Genomic DNA, 27,393 nt, shown 5'->3' on the forward strand with positions numbered 1-27,393 from the left:
AAAAAACGTACGAATAAATATGTTATTGTTAAAAATTTTAATGTATATTAGTTTGATCTTGAGCAAGTAAATTGATACAATACCGTGTGGTAATTGAGTATCCCAGAAATTAAAATTTACTAAAGTATAAATTTTAACCATGTACACTGCCCCGTGTGTGTGAATATATATATATACATAATCAGGTATATGTATATGTATATGTTTATTTTAAATTTGATAATGTTTGTATTTTTTTTAGTTGGCGGGGAAATAGAACTTATAGAAGATCCCCAAGGCAAGTCCTTATATTTGCTAGAGATGAATTGGATCAACAAGAACCAATCAGGTCTAGTGGATGCCTTATATAGCTGCCAGATTGATGGATGTACCTATAGTATGTAATACCCTGTCTCAAAATAAAAATAAATAGAATATAGAATAATAAAAATAAAATGACTAAATTGGCTTTAATTATAAAAAGAATAAAATTGTAGGGTAAAAAGACTTTTTGGAAGGATTTAAAGAATATAGGAAATTATTTTTGGGACAAAAAGTTAAAAGAGAGAAAAAAATAGTAAATAAATAAATAATTGAGTTAAAAAGAAAATTATAAAGTGGGTGAAGGTCGTAAAAAAAAGAGAGAGGGAAGCTACCCTTTGCACTTTCTCTCCACCACCTCTGGTCAGTCACTTCCCGTGACATTTCCGGTGACTTTCGGCGAAGCTCCGGCCGGCAAGGGTTTCCCTTGGGTAGAGACACACACACACTTCAACTTTCTACAAGAAAAGAGTTGGATTGAGGTAAAGTTTTGGTTTTAGGGTTTAAGAGTTAAATGGGTTTTGGGGTTTTTGTCTCAATGAGAGTTTCTTTGTTCAATAACTTCAAATGTGGTTCTAATCCTCTTATATTTCTAGGTTCAAGTGAGGTTTTTGAGCCAATTCAAGAGAATCCTTTGTTATCTTGATTTGGTGGAATTACCAAGCTTCAAGGTAAGGATTCTTGACTCCAATTGTTTTAATTAAGGTTGTGTTAGGATGGAAAATAATATTGGGGTATGATTTTAATGGTTTAACCTTAGAGAATTAAGGTAGAATATGAATTTAGTGGAAATGAGGACATTGTGGAGTATGGAATGTGGGATTTGAATGGGTTGATGAATATGGGAACTAAGTGGAGTTTATTTCATTAAATAGGTTTGTGAATTGGCGTGGAGTGTACGTTGCCTGTTGGTGAGAATTTCGAGTCCACTTCGAGGTAGGGATTTTTCCCCTTCTCTTCGTTATTTTCAATCTTTAAAAAAAGACAAGTCTTGAATGTTATTTCGATTGATTTGGTAAGTTCCTTTGGACCATTCTTTGCGTATTCCAAAGAAATGTCATAGCCCAATTCGTATTCATATCATTTGTTTTACTTAAAAGTTTATTCTTGCTATGCATTATAACGCATGAAATGCTCGGTCATAAATCGAGCATTATGAAATCTTCATGCATCATGATGAATGGATGTTGTAATTATATTTGTTGCATGAATGACATGAATTGTAGGAATTCCATTAGATGCATGGTGTGTCCTGAGGATGGACCCGGGGCTCACGTTAGGTGTTGGATGATTTGGGCACGTGCGTGGATGATGGTTAGGAGCCTTGTGATGGTCCTAGGCCAGAGGATTTCCGTAGCGGAATTTGTCACTGCACGCTGGCTAGTATGTGATGCTAGGCCAGGAGTGGCAGGCCGAGATATCACCGTGGGGCCAGCGGTGAGTGGTTGCTACCACGTGTGCCAACCTTCTCCCTAGAGGTTTGAGATTGACGGATACGTGATTGTGGTATGGATTGGATGCTAGAGAGAGAGGCAGTGCGGTGGATTCTCATCGGCTTATAGTCGCAGGGTGGGAATCTGATTCGCCGGCTTGGGTGTCATTGGTGGAGGATATGGAGGTTTGGTTAGGTTGATTGGGTGCATTAGCTTTGCATTGCATATTTTTGCATTGATGATTCGTTATAAATTTCCAACCATAATATTGTTTTTATGTTCTATTATTTATCCCTACCGAGCCTTCCACTCACCCTATCTACTTTCCCTCCCCATAGGTGAGATAAGATCTAGTGCACAGGCTGCGGATCAGCAGGAGGACGCGTGACGGAGATGGCATGGACATTAGTTGTTTTGTGTATCTATGTAGTACTTGTGTGTGTTTTATATATACATGTACGGTTATGTTTTAGTGGTAAGTATGCATGGATATGGTTATATATGCATGACGTGTTGTTTTGCATTGTCAAGTTTGTGTATGGTTGGATATGGATGGTATACGGATGATTGAGAGTGGTATTCTGTGATTTTTGGATGGTTGATGCTGAATGATGGAATTTGTATCTAATGGTAGACCCTGAGGGTCAGTGGATTTGGATATAATAGAAGTGTATATTTGTTGTGTCTTGATTACAGGTGGGTTTCCTCAATTTATGGGGAGATGCTGTCTAAATTTTTGGTAAAGTTTATACTGGGTTGGGACGTAGCACGTGATATGCACGTGGTTGTGTTTGGTGCATGTGGTTGTTGTGTCTTTGTCCTTATCTTCACGCTCTGCGGATTGAGGCGTGACATAGTATGTATTGAAGGAAGCAGAGTCTGGAGAGCCATCGTGCCGTTGATTTGTTTTGAGATAGTGGAGTTATATTTTTCGGATCGTGTGATGAGGCAATTTGGTATTTCTTAACATGTCCCGAGTCCAGTGGATACCAATGAAAAATTGCATGACTAAATAAGAGAGGTCGTGGTGATGTGGATTGGGCTATCCAAAACGCCACATGGTTAGCACAATGGGATGATAGACTTGCTCATATCGCGCAGGAGCAATTCCCTCGCACGAGCATTGACGAGTATATGCATTGGTATTTGTCGATAACACAATGGGTTATTAGTGCTCCATCGATAGTGAGACAATTTACAGATCTGGAGTATACGCCACAGGGGAGACGACTACGATGAGTGGTAAATATTTAAATAATTTCATATTCTTTTATAGCATTTAAATTATATTATAATGTAAAATCTATTAATTCATGCTGCTTTGGCATTGGCGGGAGCGAGAAAAGCTGCTACTACGTTGTGTGATGCATTAAATGAGTCCGCCTCTGTCATTGCCATTAATTGGTTAGGGAATTGTCGTGACATTCTAGAAGAGGTTGGTGAGGGTCATCGATTTGAGGAGGTTATAGGCAATATGGAAGTTACGCCCCAGCATGGTCGTAGGCATCTAGGAGGTCCATCACATAGACGCGGTCGTGTTTCCCGTTCACCTGACTTTACAATGCATGCCTCCCAATTGACATAAGATGAGCCTGGAACATCTACTACTCCCGCGACATGGACTAGGCACCAGATCATATGATATTTATCATCTTTCTGTTTATAGTGCTGTTGGAACCATATGATATTATGTATGTCTTTTCTTTTCCAAATGTTTGGTGTCTTTGGTTGGATACAAGCAAGACATGGCCAAGTCGTGTTCTAGATTTATTTTGTTTGTTATGGATGGCATGGGCTGATTGTTGTTTTGCTATGGATATTAACAGGTTTCGAGTTGCTGTTGATTGTTACGTGAAAATGTTTAAAGAATCACGCCAACTAAAATGGTGTGATCTAACCTCTTGGTTGATCACGCCGTTGTATCTAGCATGCTCTATGAATTCATAGAATCATGCCATCATAGATGGTGTGATTATGGTATTTTCAATTGTCACGCCACTTATTGTGGTGTGACTCTTATTCAATACTAGTCACGCCATCATGGATGGCGTGCGTGGATGACGTGATTGAAAAAACCTAAAGCTAATCACGCCGTTCAGGATGGCGTGGACTGTTATTGTGGTAAATATTTTCATCATAGGTATATGGGTGGCGTGACTCTTGTTCAATACTAGGCACGCCATCATGGATGGCGTTCGTGAGTGGCGTGATTGAAAAAACCTAAAGCTAATCACGCCGTTCAGGATGGCGTGGAGTGCTAGTGTGATAAATATTTTTGTCATAGGTATATATAGGTATATATTTATACTCAAAGTGTTATTTTGATAAAAAACTCACCAGAGTCCCTCTTCCATTTCCAGCCAAAGTAAAAAAGGTATTAATTAAATAATATTAAATCCCTCGAAGTAAATCCGGCGGAGAGGGAGAAGAAGGAGACAGATAGAGAAGGGAAATGTAGCAGCCTCGACTGGGTGTTACAAGTGCGGTCTCCTAGCCCACTGGTCTCGTGACTACTCTTCTTCTTCTGCACCTGATTCAAACCCTAACCCTAAACCTTCGAATTTCAACAACAATAGTTCCTCCTTTAAATCTTCTTCTTATTCTTATTCGAAGCATGTGGCAGCAGCAGCGAAGCCTGTGGTAGCAGTAGCGAAGCCCAAGAAGGTCCCCAGAAGCTGACCTAAGCTCACACCAGAGCTTCTCCTCTCTAACGATGGCCTTGGCTACGCACTTCGCCACTTCCCTCGCGCGTTCAGGCGTCGAGGTCGCGGACACGAGGTATCCACCCTCTTCCTCAATTTCTGAAGTCTCCTTGGTTCAAGAAAAACACGACTTTTCTGTTCTTTTAATCTCTTATGTTCTGTTTAAATCTTTCTGTGTGGTGTATACATTTCTCCGTTTCACAGGTTAGCGATTTGGGGAATCTGATCCGAATGTACAGCGAATGGCATTCCCATTTGATTCACTATTATTCATTTGATCATTTTGTACATAAGGCAAAACAAGTTGCTGCCACAAAGGTGTTAAAAGTAAGAAATGATCTTTTTCCTTCTTCTTTTTTTCTCATTGGTATGATTTACCTCGTTTATATTTCTATGCCCTTAGTAAAGATGCGATTGTAAAAGTTGGATCTCTGTTCCTTTGTCAATTCAAGATATAGTAGTTTACCTGGCAATCTCAAAGCGATTTCCTCGTGAAGATTGGATTTTTTTATTAGTTCTTGGATAGAGCCAATTAATATTGGGACCCTCAAAGTTTGATGAAGTCTGAAATGATATGCTTTTCAGACAATTTAAAAGTTCAATCAAATTGTAATCGTGGTCGAACTACTTAATACATTGGTTTAGATTCTAATAGAAAATGAATTAGCTGAGGAAGAGAGTATAGACGAATGCATAGATAAACCATGTTCCTGGGAACAGTGTGGCAATCAATGGAAAATAGGTATAGGGGTTTGAGTCCCAATATCATTTCCCTGAATTTTACATTTCGTTGTTTTGGATATCAAATTCTAAATCACTTTGTGTTTCTGTAACATTCTGGACATGTCATACTTTATGAGTATCCGAATTTTGGTTGGTTTTCTTTAGGAGACACATCATGAACTGAATAGCGGAACACTTTCATGATTTTTTTTTCATTAAAATACAATTTCGGTGATATTTATCCTCTAGATTTGAGAATGCTATTAACAAATATTGCTCAAATAATATTTAAGAGGTTAGAAATATATCGGAGCTCATAAATTAAATTTTTTAGCAATTGAATGAATTTTCCCTTTTTTTTAATGGGATGGAGTTACTGGTGCTCAAAAAAGAACGGAATTTTCTGGGGAAGAACCTCAAGAATCAGCAATCTTCAAAAGCATAGCTTCTACATGGCAAACAAATGTTTCTTATGTAAAAAAGAAGCCGAAAGTCTGAAATATAAGCCACACATTTCCCTGCGACTCCGTTGACATTGATTGGCAATTTGGCATAGATTTGGTTGCAGCCAGATCATGAGAGGAAGTGTTAAGATCCTGGGGTTAAATCTCTGTACCTGGTTTCTTTGTTGTTATGTATGGAAGTCCTTCATTTTGTGTACGAAAATTAAATTCTTATGGATAATCGTTTTCTATTGGGTTGACATCCCCTTGGTATCTGTTTGTGTCCCCTTTTTTAGCTAAAAAAATAGGATTCGTAGTTTTTATTACATCAAATGAGGAAAGGCTGTTGAAGTTACACATGTTCAAAAAATCCCCAAAATTCCTAGATGATGTTGTAGTAACTAGTAAGTATGAGTGAAGTATTAGTTGTTTGGAGACTGGGATAGAGTGCTTGGATTGGCTAGATACCATCCCCAGAAACTTTTGTTCATTTGGCCATAATTGTGGTTAAGCGATGAAACTTCCATCATATTGAAAATATGCATTAACATTCTCTTTTTGGTACTTTCAGATAAGATAAATTACAAGTGTTAGCACATATGATGCGAGAAGCATTCATACAGCATACTTTTATATATTTGTACACAAGTTCTTTACCCAGTTGCTTTATTCCTGCATCGAATCTATTAAAAATAAGTTATAATGATCAATGGATTCATACAATTTCGTTGGCAGATATGTATTAGAGAGTTAATAGAAAGAGTTGCCAATGGGGGAGATCCAACAAAGTTTCATGAACCACCTGTTGAATATGATGGTCCAAGCAATGAACAAGGTCTACTTGCTATCTTTTCTCCCCCATTTTTTTCTTTAGTAAAATAATTGTTCAAATGTTGCACAATTATAATATATTGGTCGGCTTTATTATTTAGAAGAAAAATGTACTGGTTATTGATCCTACTGAGGCTTCATCTTGTAAATAACTTTAAAATGTCATATATAGCTGCAAATTGGTGTAGCCAGTAGGAAAGGTTTTCCAGTAAATAAATCACCTGTATGGATATTTAGTGCAGATATATCAATAAGGAAGCCCTACGTATGATATGATCATATGGGATTTTTGATGCTCTGATAAATGTTTAGATATTTATTCATCCAAAATTTGAAGAGGGAAATATGTCTGACAAGTCTAGGATGCGTGTGGTCATAGTATCAGAAATGTGCCATACCTTAGGATGTCAATATTTGTTTTACATTCAAAACAAGTACAAAATTATAAATTAAAATATAAGAAATTTAATATTTTCACTCTTTTGGCATGTTTAGTGTCCCTTTTTTCATCTAATAAATTATGTAGCAATACATGATTAAATGATTTTGATGGCAGCTTTTTATTGTGGTTAATATAGGTATGTACTTTGCGTATGTGCCTGCATTTAGGGTGTTGTAATATTTGAAAAGAGAGAGATCCCTTTCTTACACATTTGATTTGCAGATCGTTGAGGGTATTTGGTATTTGTTCATTACATCTGCCTTTACATGTTATCCTCTTAATCATACTTAAAGTGATGGATATATCTATTTCAATATATTATTAGGCTTTTTCCTTTTCATTTCTTGTGATCCTTCCTCCATTCTGGTCCAGATCTTTTAAACCCTGGCGAAGGGGTCGTTATCGAAGGGCAAAGCCCTCATAAGGGTGTTTCATCTTCAAAGATTAATGTCGTCAATGGCATATAAGAAGACATACTTCATTAGATATATCAGAAAGCGCTTGAAGTAAGTATTATTCACCCTTCGGTTATTCTGGTCTATCTTCTACAGTTCCACTTTCCAACACATTTATCAGAAAGGACTAATTTGGCAAGTTTGAATATGTCTTTCACTCAAAGATAAACCAAGTGAAAGAGTAGAACTCTGTTTTTGTCAGTATAATTTATGCAAATGTTGATTTTATAAAAAGTAAAGTAAAAATTTTTGACATTTTATATTGTTGCGGGTAAAATAAAAAACTGTGTCATTATTTCATAAAAGCAACTTGTCTTACATGTTTCATTAGCCTAACATGTTGTTCTAAAGGAGTATTTACAATTACACGAGCTTTCAATCAAACCTAGAGGTAAAAGTTCTTTAGCTTTTGTTACTTTTTTATTATTGTTGCTTGAAATAGGCAAAAGAATAAAAGATAAGTAACATACAGTTATAGGTATAGCATATTCTGTGTTGGGCCATTAAAAAAAAGCACATCATGTGTTGGAGATTCTAATCTTAAGTAATTTGTTTCAAGTTTCTAGATAGTTGTTGTTTAGATATACTTTTCCTTTCCGGGTTTAATGATCAGAGTCATATTTGATGATTTTCATAGATTGAAATGAATGACGGAAACGAATACATGTAGTGATTTCCCATTGATTGTCTTATAAATTAATATAGCTGACTCTAAACTCGTGAGATAAAGTCTTGGATGATGATTAATGATTAGAGTCTTATTCATCTTAAATTCAGGAACAATCTGCATTGGATGGTGACAATGTTGTCGCTGGTAGAGCTTCTGTTGAAACCACTGGTAATGAAGTACCAAATCAAGTGCCAAATAGTGGTGCCAGCTGCTCTAAGGAAGATGAGATCACAGCAGCACAAAGAGCTCGTATGGAAGCTAATAGGGTGAGGGCACTTGAGAGAGCAGCTGCTCGAAAATGCTCATTACAAGCCGCCTGAGGTATTATTATCTTCTGTCTTATGCAACAGGTCAAGAAGAAATTTCGTAATTTTGTTTTTTTCTTTTCGTGGGTCTGTCTTATTTAATTACTGGAGACTTTCTGCCAAGATTTGTTATTTCTGCTGAAACCTCATATGCGCTGCATATTACATTTCACATTTTCAACACATTTAATAGAGCAGTGTAGTTTTTTCAACTGTCCAAAAGTTAATAAATTTCGTCAACTCACACCAACCCGAGAAAGTTCACGAGTAGATAGATAGTCACCAATGAATACCTAAGTTGAAACCCTTTGAACTTGACTAGATCTGAAGACCATCGTCAAATCAACATCCATCCAAATCACCATGGATCCATCTCCATGGGAGTCATAGAGACCGAACATCAGCTCGTGAGGAGGTCTCTGAAATAACTCCACCAACTGATTTATATAGTACACTAGATAAGAAAACTAAAAAGAAATACTAGAAGAAGTCATTATTTAGAGAAGCTCGTAGATCAAATAGGAGTAGTAGTGAGAGATCGTTGCTTTCTCTTCCTCAACATTGCCAAAAAAAAAAAAAAAGTAATGCAATTTTTACTCATCAAAAGAGTTGTTAATTTTCAACTTAATTACTCAATGTTCAAATATTTCAATTGTCAATTTGAGAATTTAAAACTGAAAATTATTTCAATATGTACACATATCAATAATTCAAAATTTGTCCGAGTGTTCATTCAGTAGTGACCGTTGTATTACCCTATAAAACTATTGTAGAGGGAAGACAGAAAAACGATAGAAAGCAAAAAAGAGAGATTCTTCTCCTAGGATGCAAGCAGACAATTCTTGTCATGTACTTGAATGCACGTTAGGCCTAAACACCTAATAACTAACTAAGCAAACAAATGTTTATAAAAAAACAAAACAGCAAAACCATATATTTATTTTGATTGATGCTCTCTCTCTGTCCCATGAAAAACTGGACCAATTCACCGATGTCGACCTGTCTTTTATTAGAGTCACAGGAAGTAACACTGGCAACACTACCACTTTGATACTTTCGGTCAAAGGAAAAATGCCTTTCAAGCTCGTGAATGCTCTATTGCACCTACACCGAGCCAACAATACAAGTCGAGAGTAAATATATATAGGTGATAAAAAAATTAATATATTCACACTTTGAGTTTGATTGACCTTGATATAACATATATTTTTTCAAATTACAAAAGTACTTTTATTCGAATGACCAAAGTGCTATTTACAACAACTATATCAAGAAAAAAAAAAATCCGAGTCATTAGTAGATTGATAAGAATGATGTCTATCACTTTAATGATTAGGATTTAAATCATTCTCCTTAATTTTTTAAAAAAAAACTATATCAAGAAAAAATCCTTCTTTATATTTATGAAAAATCTTAGATCATCCATGCATGACTGTCGATGGAAGCCTAGATTTCATTTCAGGCAGGCAACGAAGCAAGATCTCCTGAACTGTTAAAGTGGTTTGGTGGTTCTACACACAGCCTTAACGTGAACTCTACTACAATAGAATGATAGATACGGCTCTTACTGCCACGTGTATGATTTCGACACGTGTAAGGCTAGATATCGAAACACCTTGGTAACAGAAAGACAACTAGGTCCTCCCATTTATTACATATCATCTTTGCCTTCCCTGCAACTTCGCAGAAGCAGATGTTATTTGAATTACTTATTGCCCGGTATAGATGGATAGATAGATCTATTGCATTGGCTATCTATCGCATTGGTCTATTGCTGATTTTGTTACCTCAATTAGTTCTTGTGTATTATCACCTTTTGTTCTTTTTTGGCTTTTCGTTAACGGGATTTGGTTCTTGAAGTAAGCCGTTCGCCGTTCTAGTGTTTAAAGTTCCAAGCTTTGGAGGGATTGAGATTGCTGCTGCAACTGGGTGTCTGCCATTGAAGAAGCAGAGTATTGGGTCCTATGAGTTTCAGAGTTTCACCCAAAACTTGGTATCGAAAAAGGTTGACTCTTTGAGGAGCCCAAGAAGGGTTGAAATAAAATAATGTATGGGTTTGTTTTTGTTTGTTCAATAATGCCCGCAGAGTTAAAGAATATAGATATTGGAGATTCACAATCTCCTCTGCAACTGTGAAATTATGAGATTAGGGAGCTCACGTGAATTCTAAATTCTACGCTGTGCCTGTCTGTGTCTTCTCTCCACTTGATGAGGGTGGGAGTGAGAGTCTTCCATTGATGAACTATCTTTCTCCTCAAATGCTCTGTTTTCTACGTCTGGGTTTCTTAAACTGAGTAGTAACTCTTCAAGATGCTGAAAATGAGTCTGTGTCAGAGGCTATTGTCTGTCAATGTTTGTTATATATACAGTCATTTTAGATGGCAAGAATAGATCTAAAAGGTTTGGTTGAGTGATTTGAACTGTTTTGGCATTCTTGATTTGGAAACAAATGTCATATACACTGTTTTTGGAAATTTACAGCGAAACAAATCAATGACTCAATCAATCATGGGCTTTATTTGAGCACAAGTCCGTGATTTAAGAGATTCAAGATTGTCATTCTTCTGTTTCCAAATTAAAGATTTTCAAGATTGAGAGTCAAGGCTCTTTGATGGAACCTCTGGTTTCAAGGTACAATCTTCTTCTCTTGTTGTTGTCACTCTTTGTGCTCTCTCTTCAACCTACTCTGGTTAGATCAGGCGATGCCGATGTTTTACTGAGCTTGAAATCCTCAATTGATCCTTTCAATTCACTGCAATGGAGAAGAGGCACCGATTTCTGCAACTGGGACGGTGTGAAGGAATGCATGAATGGAAGAGTCACAAAGCTTGTGTTGGAGTATTTGAACTTGACGGGTCATCTCGACCCGAAAATCCTGAACCGGTTTGACCAACTTCGGGTTTTGAGTTTCAAATCGAACTCCATTTCTGGCCCAATCCCAGACCTCTCCGGCCTAATCAATCTCAAATCGCTCTTCCTCAGCAACAACAACTTCTCTGGTGATTTCCCAGAATCAATTACTGGACTCCACCGCCTGAAAGTCATAGTCTTGGCCGCGAACCGACTCTCCGGCGACATTCCGCCGTCGCTACTCAAGCTCAATAGACTGTACGTTCTCTACTTGCAAGACAACAGATTCACCGGCACAATCCCTCCATTGAACCAAACGAGTCTCAGGTTCTTCAATGTGTCGAACAACCAACTCTCCGGTCAGATCCCGGCAACCCCTGCTTTGATTCGGTACAATGCGTCGTCGTTTTCCGGGAATCTCGACTTGTGCGGCGAACAGGTCCACAACCAATGTGCAATTACCGGGTCACCGCCGTCAATCAGTCCTGCCTCTCCAACAGTTCCAAAATCAAAATCAAATCGTTCAAAACTGATCAAGATCATCGCAAGCAGTGTAGGAGGGTTCGCATTGCTTCTTCTAATCTTGGGATTCTTAATATGCTTCATCTGCTTCCGCCGCCACCGAAAAGAGGAGCCACCGGAGGCGAGGAGTAAAGGAATTGGCGCTACAGAAGGTACTAGAGCAGAGACAGGGGAGGGTAGTGGCATAGGAGGTAATAACGGTGGAAAACAAGGGGGTTTTTCATGGGAAGGTGAGCGTCTAGGGACTCTGGTGTTCCTTGGTGCAGGAGATCAGCAAATGAATTACAGCTTGGAGGATCTATTGAAGGCATCGGCAGAGACACTGGGGAGAGGTACGATGGGGAGCACATACAAAGCAGTGATGGAGTCCGGGTACATCGTGACCGTTAAAAGACTCAAGGACGCGAGATATCCAAGGATGGAGGAGTTTGGGCGACAGATGGATATTCTTGGTACACTCAGACACACTAACCTGGTCCCACTCAGGGCTTATTTCCAGGCTAAGGAGGAACGGTTGCTCGTATACGATTACTTCCCAAACGGCAGCCTATTCTCCCTCATACACGGTACGTCGGCGAATCATTATTTAATTATTAATATTAATTTTGAATTTCACTTTTTGGTGTTAATTTAATTTAAATTTTAGATACAACCAAGAAGTCCGGAAAGTACTGGAGATAGTCAAAGGAAATGTTTAGATCAGGTTTGACCATAAGAGACACGTGTCAATTATTTATTTATTTTTATTTTGGTAAAAATTGGTAATAATGGCACGTGCATTAGTGTTTGGAGGCAATGATTTGTTTTTAAGTTTGAGGGGAAGTTGAGTGTGATGGGTGGGTCAAATGTTGCCTTATCATTCAAAATGAGTTGGGTCTCTCTCGAAGAGATCTTTAATAATATCATCTCTTTCATGCCTCGAAAAGGCGTACTTTTTTTTTTGAAAAATAATTTAAAATTGACAATTCATATCAGATAGGGTCTCTGACTCCTGCATGTTAGTGGTTGTCCGGACCCCCTCTCAGGAGTGATTTTATATGGCCTTTTGAGTGTCCATGCTGATGCTGACATCACCCAGCCAGCTCTTTTGTTTTGTCTTCATCTTCCATTTTCACTTTTGTTTTTGTTCTTTGCACACTAGCTAAGTTGAGTTTAGGTTAAGTAAGTGGGCTTGTGCTGATTCTGCTGTGATTGGATTATTTTGAATAGGATCACTAATTGCTGTTGTGGTTTTGTTAGTTTTAGATATTACAGCTACTTGTGTTTTGTGCTTATATCTAAGTGGTAACTTGTTGAAAGAATTCAATGAATCCTATGTCATTATTAGAAATCTTCACGAGCAGTTGAATTTTTATTGTGGGATTTAAAAGAATGCTCAATGAATGCTGCTGGACGGAAGTTGCGGCACTGTTCTTACTACCAATGTGTCTTCGTCTGTGAGATCATATGATTGGATTTAAAACTTTAATGTGAAAGCCCAAAGCACCTAACTTTCTCAACGTAGAATTTGGTGATCAGTCGTCGTTAGATTTTGAATTGAAGTCATGGATAATATCGTTTTTAGTTTAAAGAAAGTGGAAAGCTGATGGAAGGAAAGTAAATTGAGAGAACATCTCTCTCACTTGAGGCTCTCCGAAATTGTCCATACAAAATTGAGATTAGGGAGAAGGGAAGACATGAAGGAATTGATGATATATATATATATATATATATATATATAATTTTTTTTTCCTGTTATCAGTTTTCTTATCTCTAGCCAATTCTTTTACCTTTTTACTTTTCCACAGTACGTGGCAGTGGAGTATAAGTTACTGTAATTCAGCATTTCGACTTAGACTTCCGAATTATTGAGTTTTGGATGTTTGGTTTGGGGATCTTTGATTTTTGGAATTTTGATGTAGATCAGTTTTAATCTGAAAATGATGGACAAAAAACATGCAATGAACTAGGGTTGGGTTACCCATCCTAGAAGAAGTGGGATGTCTGTCTTAATTTGTTAATTGGGATTCAAAATTCGGATCACCATGTTTTTTGTCCATAGGAAGTGGGGTGTCTGTCTTAATTTGTTAATTGGGATTCAACATTCGGATCACTAGTCTCTAGTTGGAGAAAATATTCAATGGTCCTGGTATGTCACGTTATACGCTAATGTGTGGTGTACTAGAATCAATAGGACGGTGCCAATTTGAGGGTAGTTGGGGATGATTTGAAATTTGAATTATGAACCAACTATTTTCATTCCCAACCACCCGTGAATTGACACTATCCCATTGGTTATGATACACCACATTTAGCGTATGAAGTGACGTACTAGGACCACTGAATATCTTCTTAATCTAGTTGTGTTAAATGCTTATTAATAAATGCTCTTATGACACTTGTTAGCAAATACGAGCAAGATTGCTAACAAACTAGTGAAATAAGGGCACTTGTTAGGAAATATTACTTATTATGACCAATACATGACTAATAAGTAGTTTATTGATGTCTTCTCACCCGGATTTTCTAGAATTTTCTGGAATAGGTCAATAGGTAAGTAAAGGGAGAAAAAATGTGAGAGGACCTTCCTCGCCTAGAACAAAATCATTCCTCCTAAAACAGAATATATGAAGGAATTGATGACTCTTGATCCTTTATCAATGTCCATTTCTCTAGCCAGTTCTTTAACCTCTCTTTCCGATTCCTTCTACCAAACAACGCATTGATTATGTCTGAAATTGATGAAAAATATGTGATAAACTAGGTCTCTCTGTCCTATAGAAACTTGCACGACAGAGTCTGTTGATTGTTAATGAAGGCTTCTATTACTGGTGAACAGCTGTAATAAATGTTTCTTAAAAAGTGTTTAGGGCACTCTTTAGCAAGATATTTTTTGCTAATGAATGGATTAAGGACACTTGTTAAGAAAGCATTTACTATGCATAATCCATGAGAACTTGACAAGTGAACGTTTCGTTGACATTGTAATCCAGTTTTTGTAGAAGGTAAAGTAGAGGAGGCAAAAAGTGAGCTTACTTCTGCCTCTTGGGCTTTGACAAAATCATTCCTCCCAGAAGTGGATATTAGGGAGAAGGGAAGGTATGTTGGAATTGAGAAAATTTTCAATGTATTATCAATTTAACCTCTACTTTTCGGTCTCTTCCTATGATACCTAGACTTGGGTACGAGTGTCGGGTATGGGTACATATATGAGTGCCAGACTCTTCAATTTGATAATTGATGGGTACTTGGACACTGTCCAAAACCTAGGATATGGGTACATGGACACCATCCAAAACTAGTATATGGGTACGTGGGTATGCCATCTTAATGTGTTAGGATTATTATATAAAAATATTGATGTGATGTTATGTTATGTTCAATGTAATTTTGTAATGAATTTCTTATTTTTGATACATTTTTTTTATGAAATGAAGTTTAGTAATCTTATCAACTATTTAAATATTTTTCTTATACAATTGATGAATGTATATATGAAAGAATTGGGACAAATGCATAAAATTGTTTTTCTAATTGAGTTTTCACATTTAAGAAGTAGAATCATATAAAGGGGAAAAAACCGTAGTACACAAATTTTTTTTGGAGGATACAACACGGATCGTGTCCCCATGTCGTGTCAACACGGGTATGGTGGGAGATATTGAAGAGTCCAGGTATCATAGGTCCCTTCTACCAGAAAAGCGTTGAAATTGATGAAAGAAATTCAATAAACTATTTCAATCTGTCTTAGAAGTACAGATGTGAGACACTGTTGTTTGAGATTCTTAATTCTAATCATTCATCAATCGTCTTGTGATAAATACATAGCAAAGGAGAAAAGAATTGCATGGCGACTGTGGGTGGAATGTCTGCATCACCTGTTCACCTTAATGTAACTAGAGTTGATGTTACAGGAACCTGACATCATTTTATTGAATGTCTGCATCCCGTCGCATGGTTGAATAACCTTTTAAGATTGCAACTGCCATTAGTTTCAGATGCTTTGGTCTGTCTTGACATCTTATCTTAGCATGTAATTCCTTCTTACTGAACCCGGTGCAATAAATTCAAAAGTATGGCATGGTCCTGACTCTTGATAAGTAATAGTTCCTAGATACTGAACCAATGACACACATGTTGATGATGCTTTTTGTTTATAAGCAAGTGCAATGAAACTTTGTCGCATGGAAAATAAGCATAGGGAAGTGTCATATTTCCAGCATGTCAGGGAGCACTGCACATTAACAGTTACGAAGATCATTTATCAATAGTAATAATTATTTTCAATGACCGCAAAAACCTATGAATGAAATTGAACTAACTTCGTTTATTTTATTTATTTATTTTTAAAAGTTTTCATGTTTGAGCTTCATCCTCTTTCTTTCACGAATTATATGTTTTGGCTACTTTTACAGGAACAAGAACTGGAGGTGGGGGAAAGCCTCTTCACTGGACATCGTGTCTCAAAATAGCAGAGGACTTAGCAACCGGACTGCTCTACATCCACCAGAATCCTGGATTAACCCACGGAAATTTGAAATCCTCTAATGTTCTTCTAGGGTCTGATTTCGAGTCCTGCCTGACAGATTATGGTCTCACCTCATTCCAAGATCCAGACTCAGTGGAAGAACCCAGCGCCACTTCACTCTTTTATAGAGCTCCTGAATGTCGTGACATCCGGAAACCACCCACGCAGCCAGCCGATGTCTACAGCTTTGGTGTCCTACTCCTGGAGCTCCTAACAGGGAAAACTCCCTTCCAGGACCTTGTTCAAGAACACGGTTCAGACATTCCAAGGTGGGTTCGGTGTGTCCGTGAGGAAGAGACTGATTCTGGGGATGACCCCGCTTCAAGTAACGATGCATCAGAGGAGAAACTTCAGGCTCTTATAAACGTTGCAATGGCATGTGTCTCGATTGCACCAGATAACCGGCCTGTAATGAGGGAGGTTCTTAAGATGATTAGAGATGCAAGAGCAGAGGCTCAGGTTTCATCTAACAGTAGTGACCATTCACCTGGAAGGTGGTCGGACACGGTTCAGAGCTTGCCTAGGGAAGAACATTCGAGCATATGAGTGGTTAATAAATTTGGCGGCTTCTTCAGTTTGTAAGTACTGATTCTTTTGGATCAATTCTTCATTCTTGAGAGTAGGCAGTGTAGGGTGCACTAATGTAAAGCATTTGAATTTATTTTTGGTTCCTCATTTTCTTGTGTTTAGTAGCTAGGCATGTCATCTCCAATTTGGCATTTGTTGGTTGATCTCAATTTGGTGTTTTTTTTTTTCCTTCTGCTTCCAAGAGTTGAACGAAGTCAACATTTGTTTTCAGTTTGCTCATCTTTTGTTGTTGATCAGACTCTCAAGCAGGTTAAGCTAGCTCAGTCTATGTCAATGGATAACTATTGTATGTCAACAAATTAAGAACTGGCCTTGCATGCTGTTCAACTCAACAGCTATGCTGGATTTGGCTGGTTTGTCCATGAATTACCACAAGACATCCCTGGGAAAATGGCATCAGTTAAATCACCAAAATCAATTACAAAGTCCCAACTTCCATAAGCTAATTCTGTGTAGAAACTAATTAGCATAAACTTGGTATGTACAACTTGAAAACATATTTATTGACTGTGTATGTAAAGACCAGAGGCGCGTCTCAAGGCATGATCGCCACCACCTCTTGTAAAATGATAGCAGCATCGTTGTAACGATCTTGGGTCAAAGAAATGTTTTGAATCTTCACTGCTACGTCCAACTGCAATCACAATATTAAACCATTCTCTTGGTATCTTGTGAAACGAAAAGAAGAAGAAAAAATATAAATAAGGATGGAGCTTACCTCCTCAATGGAGCAAAACAACTTGTTACCAAGCTCAGTAAGATCCTTCTTTTGGTCCTTTGGGGCATTTGAGATAATCTGACTGAAATCACAGTACAAGAACGTGGACTTCAGGGTTAGATCCCTTCTGAATAGATCCCAAGAGTCTGCGTCATCCATAAGGTCATCCCCGATTGATAGCAGATCAAAGGCACACTTCTTAATTCGCGTAGCACTGCCACTTGATTCCATAACCAACATCTTTGATTTCCTATATACACAATAAGAATAAGACTACAAGAATGAATAACTTAGCAATGCTCATAGCAGCTCAATATATCGTCACGCAGGCCACTATAAAAAAGTAGAAAAGGGGAAAAGAAGATATTCCTCTCATGCATATCATAAGAAAAGTATACACTTTTATCAGAACCTTTGAGGTTAAGAAAAGCTACAAGGGTAAAAAGCCTAGTTGATAATAAGAATTTGTCCTGGTATATAAGAATAAAGTTATGTGTTGAGAGGTAGGCTTTGGATAACAACCTTTAACTTAATTTCTTGATTGTTACTTGTTCGAAATTGGTTTGAAGCTCTGCTGGAAAGAATTTTGGAGAAAAAATCATTATAATATAGGTTTGTGTTCATAATATGGTATCTGTAAAGAATCAATGGGATCCTAGCCATAGAAAAGTTCACCATAGAATACAAAATCTTTTTTGTTGTGAAGGATTCTTTCTACATACATTACTTGATAGTGAATTCCCATCAATGCTAAAAGATGGAATATTATGTTCACCCTCTATTGCACTGCCTATGCATATATTATATAGACTTAGCATTTGCAAGAATTGTAGGGCCAACTTGAGACTTCATTCTCTGCATGCACAGATGGGGCACAGATGGGGCACACAGTGGTTTAGGCATATTCATAAGCTATTAATTGGAAGAATACTAAAGGACACGACGACAGAGAAAAGAAGGGGCTCGAATTGATCAGTCAGGGGTCCAGTCTTTCCATATCAACTTATGCCTTTGGTTGGTTTATGAGGAAGTACAAGGAAAGGCAATCGAGAGTTTATTTGGCTATTGAGAATATCTAAATTGGTGCTACTGTTTGGTAGAATGAAAATAAAATGTGAAAACAGGATGCGAAGACAGCTGAAAGATTAAACCAACATTCACTTTCCTAAGAAGATGAATTCAAAATACCATTGTTCAAATCCGTACCGATTGTCAAGAATGTGTTATCATAGTTTTTGGAGAAGAGATTTGCAATTACTTATCACAAGAGGATAAAAAACCTGAAAAGCAAATCCCCGGCTGCTAGAGCTATCACAAGGGGATTCAAGCTTGATTTGTTGTTAATTTCAGTTTTTGGGATTTCATTATACTTATGAGAGGCCGATATTGAATGTCTATTTTGCAAAACTGACCAGAAATTGCGCCCTTAGGATCGCTATAATAAATACCATCCACAGCCAAACAGGACCACAAATGTTTTCACAACAGAACAACACACGATTCGGTAGATATGGGCATCTAAAGAATCAAATCAATCAAAAGAGCCCAAACATTTCATAATATTGCAGAATCAAAACTTCCCAAAAGATTCATCTTGTTTACCAAGTCTGAATTTACCCCATCAGAAAATCAGAAAGGCTCATTCTATTCTCTTCAACATTCAAGAAATGGAGACACATATAAGCAATACCCAGAAATCAGAAACAAGAATCCAAAAGAAAGGTAAATGCTTTAGCGATTAACATGTCAGAAAAGCATAGAAAGCAGAGCAAAAGCAAGAAAAGAGAGACCTTGCCTCAATGACTCGGGTTGATTAAGAAGAATAAGTGTGTCCGTATATGTGAAGAAGACAGGTCACGGGGTCTGCAGGTGACAAAGACAAGAATTAATTAATATCTTCTATATATACATACACAACAAAACCCACAAAAAAAAAAATCAGGTTTTGTTTGCTCCGATGATATGAATAAGAAGATGATGATGGTGATGAGGAGGAGGAGAATAATATCTCAATAATCCCTAGTATGACACACTTACAGCCAAGTCTTTGCTATCTTATCATTGTAAGACACGACATAAACCCGAATGTTTTGCTAACCCCAACGATTTTCACTCTCACCCCATGAATATAACCAAACTGAATAATTAGTAATTGATTTTCTAAAAGGTTTTTAGAGGCAGAAAATTGATTGAAAAAGATGTTTTTGATTTGCAGTAAAAGGAGGAGGTGGAAGAGGCTGCTTGGTTCCCAGGACATTTTTGTCCTTTATCCGCCCATCTATCTATCTATACATATACAAAAATGGAGTTTTGAGGCGGAAATGTAGCATCGTCAGTTCATCCACGTCAGATTTTACATTCTTTATGTGAATGGCAGGTTTAATTTGTTTAAATTAAATTTAGAAAAAAAAAAAAGTTTGGTTGGTGTTATGGTCGCCATGAGAGGATTCGTCCCCTCATGTCTATCGCCTATCTCCTACATTAGCAAAGCAACGATTCATATCAGTTTAGGTAAGTCTTCATCTCTTTGATTCACGCATGCATTCATTTTTGTTGGTCGATTCATTGCTTCTCGGGAGAACAGGAAGATTCAATATCAGTCTATGTTCATCTTCTTCTATTCATGCATACCTTCAATTTACACGACAATTCGGTATTAGTCTAGGTTCATCTTCTTCTGTTCGCGCATACATTTATTTTGCTCCGTTGAATCTTTTTAAAGAGGGTTAGGGGATTGAGAACCATGTCAGATCACCGTTTAAGGTTTTTTATTTTGGGGACTGCAATGCCTCCTCTCCCATTGATCTGACCAATTTTGAGGTAATAATATCCTTTAATTAGGACGTTCTAGCACTTAGATGATGTATTTATGTTTAATTTAGTTAGTTTTACTCTTATAATTGTCTCTCATTGGTTTTGCAGAAAATCGGGCTAAGTTACTAATTTGGAGCTGAAAATTCAACAAGTGTTCGGACACCTCAAATTGCCGTCTAGACACTGTCTTCACAAAACAAGACAATTCAAAGAGTTTTTTTCTGGGGTTTAAAGTAGTGAAGTGTTCGGACACCTCACACTGCCATCCAAACACTTCTTTCACAATTGGAAGCAGAGGCTTCACCAAAACTTAAGGCCAAAAGTGTCTAGACACCTACATATCTATTCGAACATCTGCAAGCTAAATTAAAGTCAGAGTCCTCCAAAGTTTTGAAGAGCTTCAGCCGTCCAGACACATTAACTTCCATTTGGACACCTACCTTTGTCGTTCAGACACCTTAAGGCAAAAAGGGGGTTAGTAGCTTCACCAAAAATCTTTGAATACATGAAGTGTCTGGACACCTATTGCGATTCAACAATTTTCTGCACAAACATTTTAAGGATATTTCGGGCAAATCTTGATTGTAAACAATGCATGACAACTTTGTAAGGGTAGATAGGTATTTTCAATTGTAAAAAGAGGACAAAAACCCTATTCCAAAGATTTTGCCTCATTCATTCTCTAACTTTCATATAGCCTCCATTGTACTTTTTCTCTTTCTCTCTCCAGGTTTTGTCAATCTTCTTGTGATTTTGATTGTAAATACTGATTTTCTTCTATAAAATTGAATATTTATCTTCATTATGATGAGTGGCTAAGTTCATTTTCTAGTTTTTAGTCCCGAACAATGGGTGCAAAGTTTCGATTGCTCGAGGTATGTTTAAAGAGTCGTAACTTCAATTTCTCTCCTTTAATTTTGTAATAGTTGTGTGATTGGGTGCATGAAAATAGCATGTTTTAGTGTGTTTTTGGATTGTATAATCTAGGGATTCAATTTAATGTGGTTGATTAGAAATTTTTAATGTGTTTGATTCAGTTTCCATTACATAGATATTTATTGTGTGTATTGATGATGTGATTTTGTGAAATTTATGAAATATGCATGAGAGAGTGCATGATTTCCTTGATTGATTGAGTTTCCATTGCACAACTATTTATTGTATGTATTGATGATGAGATTTTGTGGAATTTACGAAATATACATGAGAGAGTTATGGTTAATTGGTATTTGAATGTGAAACTAGGGTGCCAGCAAAGTCGAGCCCCAAGGGGGAACATTGATCCATAAGTGTAACATCCCGGTCTTTAAATTTGTTTTGATTAACATTTAGTATGGATTAATTAGAGGAAGCAAAGGGGAATGACTTATTAGGAATACTTATTTTTAGTGGTGGCAACTTCGTAATTGACATATCATATTTATCTTATAGAACAAAGAATGAAAATGTAAAGGATAAAGAAGGGGATGAACTGCCATTTCCCTTTTGTCTTTGCGTGATAAGCAACAACTTAGAAAAGAGCCGAGTTAGCTAGCTTGCAGCGTATATCCAAGAACTATTTCCAGAGCAAGGGAAGTTACCATCAGATGAGAAGTTTAATTTGAGTAAATGGGTCTTCTAGGTAATCGATTCTCTCCCTTAGATTAGTGAAGTCATGTTTACACGTCAATCACTAATTGAGTAAAAATCTGATCTCTTAGGAGCTTAGGGCTCTTGATTTGTTGAGCAGGAAGTTAATTGGCTTGCTGTTTATTAAGATTTGAGTGTAGAGGTGGAGGAAGTTAAGGGGTTGGTGTGTCTAATTCAGTTTATGGTTTTGTTTTAGATGAACAAGGCTCTACACCCAAAGTAAGGCTGAATACTTGTTCAGCTTGATATTGAGAAAGTGCACAGTATCTATTGGGGAAAGAGTCTGGGAAGATAGGCGGGATTGTATTAAGTAAAGATGAGTGATACTTAAACTCTTATTTTTCACTGAATGAAAGTTCATGGCTATTACTTAGTATTTGAGCATTTTATGGAGTGATTTAATATGAAATGTTTTGGCCTATGTGACATTCATATTCAAGTATGACATTTTATGACGGAGAGAGTATGGATTACAGAGGTCTTTGGGACCGCATTTACTATACACATAGCCTTTGGGGCGTGCAGTGAGTATTTATGTTATCTACGTGCGTATGACGAGATTTATGAAATTGTACTTGCTCTGGTTTCTGATCCGTCAACCCAGATGCGAGAGATTGATGAGTTGTCCATGGCCAAGGGATGATATTTGATATATGGTGTATGCTGGAATACTTGAGATTTTAGATGCTATACTTAATTATCTTAGATTTCAGATATGTTTTTAAAGTGTATCTCTCACTGGGCTAGCGAGCTCACGCTTTTATGTTTTTTTTTAAATATATTTCCAGATGGGTTAGCAGATTGAGAGTATTCCACACTTCTAGAATTCAAGGAACACCGCTTGCCGAGCTGTCCACATGGAGCCAATAGGAAATTTGTAGGATATTTGTAATGTGCTTGTACATTTGTAAATTATGATTTAATTAGCAAAGTATGGAAATCCGGAGGTAGGTGTTACAATAAGAGTAGGTGCCTACCCCTTTGTGTTAATCGTAGACCGAGAGGCTCGAAGACCTCCATGTAGGAATTGAAGTCTTCATGCCCAATTTTCTTAGCATATGCATAGTTAATAGTATCACACAATGCATTGTGTATGGTTGTGCGTGTTTGTAATTATACATTGAGCATGAGAAATGAGCATCCATCGGGACGGATTAGAGACTAGTTGTTTTAATTAATTATTTTTCATCAACTCTTGCTTTATTTTGATTACAAAAGTGTTCAATGCTACGGAGACATTCGAACATTTTATTTACTTGCCTTTATTTGCCATTCATTGTGTTATTAGTTTATAATTAGTTGTTTGCATTCATGCACTTCCAAATTTGGATTGCTTCCTTGAGGATTCGATATTGGTCTCACTGAATTATTATTTACCGATACCCTACACTTGGGGTAAGTCACACACACACAATTTGATGTCGATCAAGTCTTTGACATCGTTGTTGGGGAGACGAGTGTCAAAACTAGATTTGGGTGGCTTGCAGATGCTAGCTTTATGCTATTAAACGCTATCAAATAAGGAAGAAGCACGATCATGCTTCAAGGGTAACTTTGTTCATCCCTTTTAATTGCTTTCTAGTGTAGTTGATTTAATATAGTTTGTTGAAAAGAGAGAAACATACAAAAAAATTATGTGGAGAATTGGTGGAAGTGATTAACTTAGGTCCTGTGAGCGATGGATGCCGCCTTGTGTGTTATATGGTAGTGATACGTTGTTGAGAGAGCTTTGTGCATCTTTCATTTATCACTATTTGCTTGACTTCTTGGTTTGCTAGTCTTTTAGGAACTATTGTTGTTCCATTTTTTTTAAGAGACAAAGGAAATAAGGGAGTGATTGACATCTACAAATTCCTGTTGAAAACGTGCATTCATATGCTTCACAAAGCTGGTTCTTTGTTAACATATTTTATTTGTTTCATTTTTTTTAATTTCTGTGACAGATGAACATGATTAGGAAAAAGAGATTGAGATGTCAAATTATGCGAAGTAGACAGTGTAGTAAACATTCTTTCTTGATGAATTTTTAGTCAACTTGACAAAGAAAACACAACATAATGAAGCAAACATGGAGCAAACTTTGCGTTGTTAAACATGATGTAAACATCATACAACACACATCTAGGGTTTACTGAAAATAGATAAGAAATGAGAATATCAAATAGCACTAAGTTGACTATGTGCAATCATTGTTTTTTCCCTGTGAAACCATCTTGATGTAGAGCTTTCTTCCCAAAGAGGGAGAAGAGGATTTACTTGATTTCATTTTCCAAGTATTGGTATAATTTTCTCACCGGGCGAATTGCATAGGTATTTGAAAGAAATTTTGTTAAGACAGTGAAATAAACCTGGTCAAATCACTAATTTACAGCATAGATTATCAATTTGTTTTCTCCACTCGATAGATCAGAGCATGAAAAGCTAAACTTTGCTGATAACGTAAATGTTAGGTGAATGAGCAAAATTGACTTCTACTTAACTCACAGTGAGCTGATGATCCTAGGGTTTTGTCTTGGTAGAACAAAAGTAGCGGAGGATGGAAGGAGGAGGCTGAATGTTTTATGTCGTCAAAGATGAGAATGGAGAGGATGAACTAGTGTATTCTGATTTTGGTAGAAATTTTTTAATAGTTCATATGCAGTGTTTGTGGTTTTCTCCACATTTGTTCCTAGGCCTTGTAGTACGGCCCATCAATGAATCATTTAAGCCCAAATCAATAGTAAATGATGGGAGTTAAACTGTGTTGTCTCACAGCTTTGTCCATGAAAAGCTACTTGAAAGTCCAAGTCCATGGAAACCGATGAAAGCCAGACATCTTCAGGCTATAGAAACCCAAAAGTCAAGTTCCTCGTAAAGGAATGTTCATTTTGCTCCTCAGTAAACTTTGTCGTTGTCTTAAATTTCTACTTTGTTGTAGTCAACTTCTCCATCAAGCGTTTGCATGCAACTTTTCTAAGGTTCGTTAAATTTGTACTCCTATTCTAGTTTTGAGAGCAAGGGTTGTTTGTTGTCGTTTGTCTATTCTGTGAATTTATGAATTCTCTTTTTCTTTATTTTCTGTCATTCTCCATGTTCGTGAATGTCGTCAAACTAAGTTGCGTCGGTATTTTGCATGGACAACTCTCATTTGCATGATTGAGGAGAATTGCTCCCCTAATTGCTAGGTCATTTCTCTGTAACTCCCTGACTTTGAAAGAGTCATTGTTAAAGGGAATTACAACTCGAGCTCCTATGATACCCATGCTTCCAAACACTAATTGTGTTGGGGATGATAGTTTGGAAAATAAACAGAGTTATGGTTACTTGTTCATTTTAGCTTCTTTGTCTAGTTAATTTTTTAGAATGTTCTCATTCTCCTAGCTTGTATGATTTTTGATTGTCTGTGGATACCATGCAAGCTACCTTTTTTTTGTGGGTGGAGAATTCTTGCTTGGATTACTGAGTGTGATTTTTAGATTTTTTTCCTACAAACTCCATGCTCCCTCCAGAAGTCTATAAGCTGTGATTTTGTCGGTTTAATTTTATTTTGCATGTATTACAATGTTATTTAATTGACATGTTCTGCGAAGTTGGGATCTTTTGGATGGATGTGCATTGATTGTGCGACACAAAGGCATATACATGCAACAAAAAATTACTTGGTTGTCGGATTATAGCTGAAAACTCCTGCTTTTATGACGCGGGATGTGGAACAAACATAGATTTAGCATCTCTATATAACTCGATGGTTTCATGACAGTAAAGACAAATAAATATATCGATGGTCGTGTGGATATTTGGGGAGATATCAATATAAGTTTTCGGTCAAGAGATCTCTTGATGTATCACCTGCAGAATAATTTGAAGATTAACATTGATCTTATGAAGTTTTGTTAACACCACAGGGACCATGAATCATAAATCTCTTAACTATGTCAAACAACTACGACTCTTTAAATTCATCCAGAGTTTAGTGAAGATCAATCTATCAATATCAGTAGGCGCTTGACACTTATTATTTACATGACACCAAATATCCATGTGAACATGCAGTAGACCACGTTTTTGGAATACAGTATAGACCACAATAGCAACCTCACCAAGGTATTTGTCAGATCGTATGTCAAATAAAAAACAATCAAGTTTCATTTTGAACACCCTTGTTATGATACTAGGTTTATCTTCTATTTTTTTGTCCAGGTATGAGTTTTAGTGCATCAGCAATCTCAGGCTATTGAGAGTTGCAAGTGAATGTTACAAAAAAATCTAGATAACCATAAAATTTACACAAACCCATGGCGTCGTAGTAAGTTTACACCATGTAACGTGGATCTCCAGTAAAACCTGATGACAACAAAATATGCTTACCAATACCACCGCCATCAATACCTCCACTTGCAAATGCATCACACGCACTTTGATATTGCCTTGACCTTAGTTTTTTCTAGTTAAATTGTATGAAATGCAACCTTTGCTCCTCTACACATGATTATGCATCCACTATGAATTATTAAAATAATCTCCCACCTATAATCAATGTCTTCCCTTCATTATGTCTCTATTGTAACCTATACGCATAGAATTATCTCATTGTCACGCATGTTCTCTCAGGAGGTTTCCTGGACATGGCATCATGATATTTAAGATCCCTAGCATAACCATCTTTACCATAAGGGAATAAAATGGGATATTGCATTGCTATAAAACTTGGGTGAGATTGACTCATCAATGCGCTTCAAACCTTGTCCTCAATAATAATATTTCTATGCTCTGATGCATTGCCAAAATCACCCACTATCAATCCAACAATCTCTTGAGAAATAGGCGCATTATACTCCACACCATCATCCTGCCTCCTTGAACATAGCCTCAATCTCACAGGTCTAACATCATCCTTATTAAATCTATCCCTTGCCATCCGAAAAGCTTTCGCCACTTGATTAAGATCATTAATCATTATAATTAGTTGTCCTACTGTGTCCTGATCTATTGAATCATTATTATGTGAACCAACAACCATTATTCCTGTTGAATACCTTATGATCAATATCATGTAGATACAACTGCGCAAATTTTGTGGTATCCCAATTTGCTAGAAGCAAAGACCCTATCCTATGTTAATTCTGTTCACATAGCCTAAAAACATATGGACCTAATGAATCAATGATTGCATGATCAATCTTCCTACTAGGAGAATTAAATGCAAACATGACATTGTAAATCCTTATATTTTTATGAAAATTTTTTACTTCTTGATGATCCTTCACAATAAAGTAATTCATCAAGTAATGGAGGTGTTGCCCTCAACAATGGAAGCTTGACCTACCCACGTCGACAGTAGACAAAGAAGGTTAGCCTTCGCAAAGAGTTTGACTTCAATCGCTTAGCATGCCAAAAAATTGCACCGCAAAATTCACACACCAAATCTAGAGTTCTAAGATACAACACATCAACAACATCTTTTTACAACCCAACTACAGTG

At 37.0% G+C, this 27,393-nt stretch overlaps 2 protein-coding genes and 1 pseudogene across 5 annotated transcripts; 2 read left to right on the forward strand and 1 right to left on the reverse strand.

Annotated features, from left to right (window-relative positions):
- Positions 1–3,773: 3,773 nt before the first annotated feature.
- LOC120012516 lies at positions 3,774–8,538 on the forward strand (annotated as a pseudogene).
- A 1,447-nt stretch (positions 8,539–9,985) lies between these two features.
- On the forward strand, positions 9,986–16,904 carry LOC120013814 (inactive leucine-rich repeat receptor-like serine/threonine-protein kinase At1g60630). Its single transcript, XM_038865753.1, has 2 exons — positions 9,986–12,242; positions 16,071–16,904. Exons 1-2 carry the CDS (start codon positions 10,916–10,918, stop codon positions 16,727–16,729), a joined length of 1,986 nt encoding a protein of 661 aa, XP_038721681.1. The 5' UTR covers positions 9,986–10,915; the 3' UTR covers positions 16,730–16,904.
- Positions 16,905–16,938: 34 nt separating this feature from the next.
- On the reverse strand, positions 16,939–19,616 carry LOC120013815 (photosynthetic NDH subunit of lumenal location 3, chloroplastic-like). Of its 4 annotated transcripts, none has more exons than XM_038865755.1 (4): positions 19,527–19,616; positions 19,280–19,352; positions 17,490–17,739; positions 16,939–17,405 (listed from the first exon to the last, which is right to left on the reverse strand). In XM_038865755.1, exons 3-4 carry the CDS (start codon positions 17,727–17,729, stop codon positions 17,307–17,309), a joined length of 339 nt encoding a protein of 112 aa, XP_038721683.1. In that variant the 5' UTR covers positions 17,730–17,739; positions 19,280–19,352; positions 19,527–19,616; the 3' UTR covers positions 16,939–17,306. The 4 variants fall into 4 exon arrangements, with proteins under 4 accessions (XP_038721683.1, XP_038721684.1, XP_038721682.1 ...); XM_038865756.1 differs by having other exon boundaries at positions 19,285–19,352; positions 19,527–19,598; XM_038865754.1 differs by lacking the exons at positions 19,280–19,352; positions 19,527–19,616 and adding an exon at positions 19,107–19,267.
- Positions 19,617–27,393: the final 7,777 nt, after the last annotated feature.

The sequence above is a fragment of the Tripterygium wilfordii genome, chromosome 13, assembly GCF_013401445.1.
Source record: "Tripterygium wilfordii isolate XIE 37 chromosome 13, ASM1340144v1, whole genome shotgun sequence".
Taxonomy (NCBI): Eukaryota; Viridiplantae; Streptophyta; class Magnoliopsida; order Celastrales; family Celastraceae; genus Tripterygium; species Tripterygium wilfordii.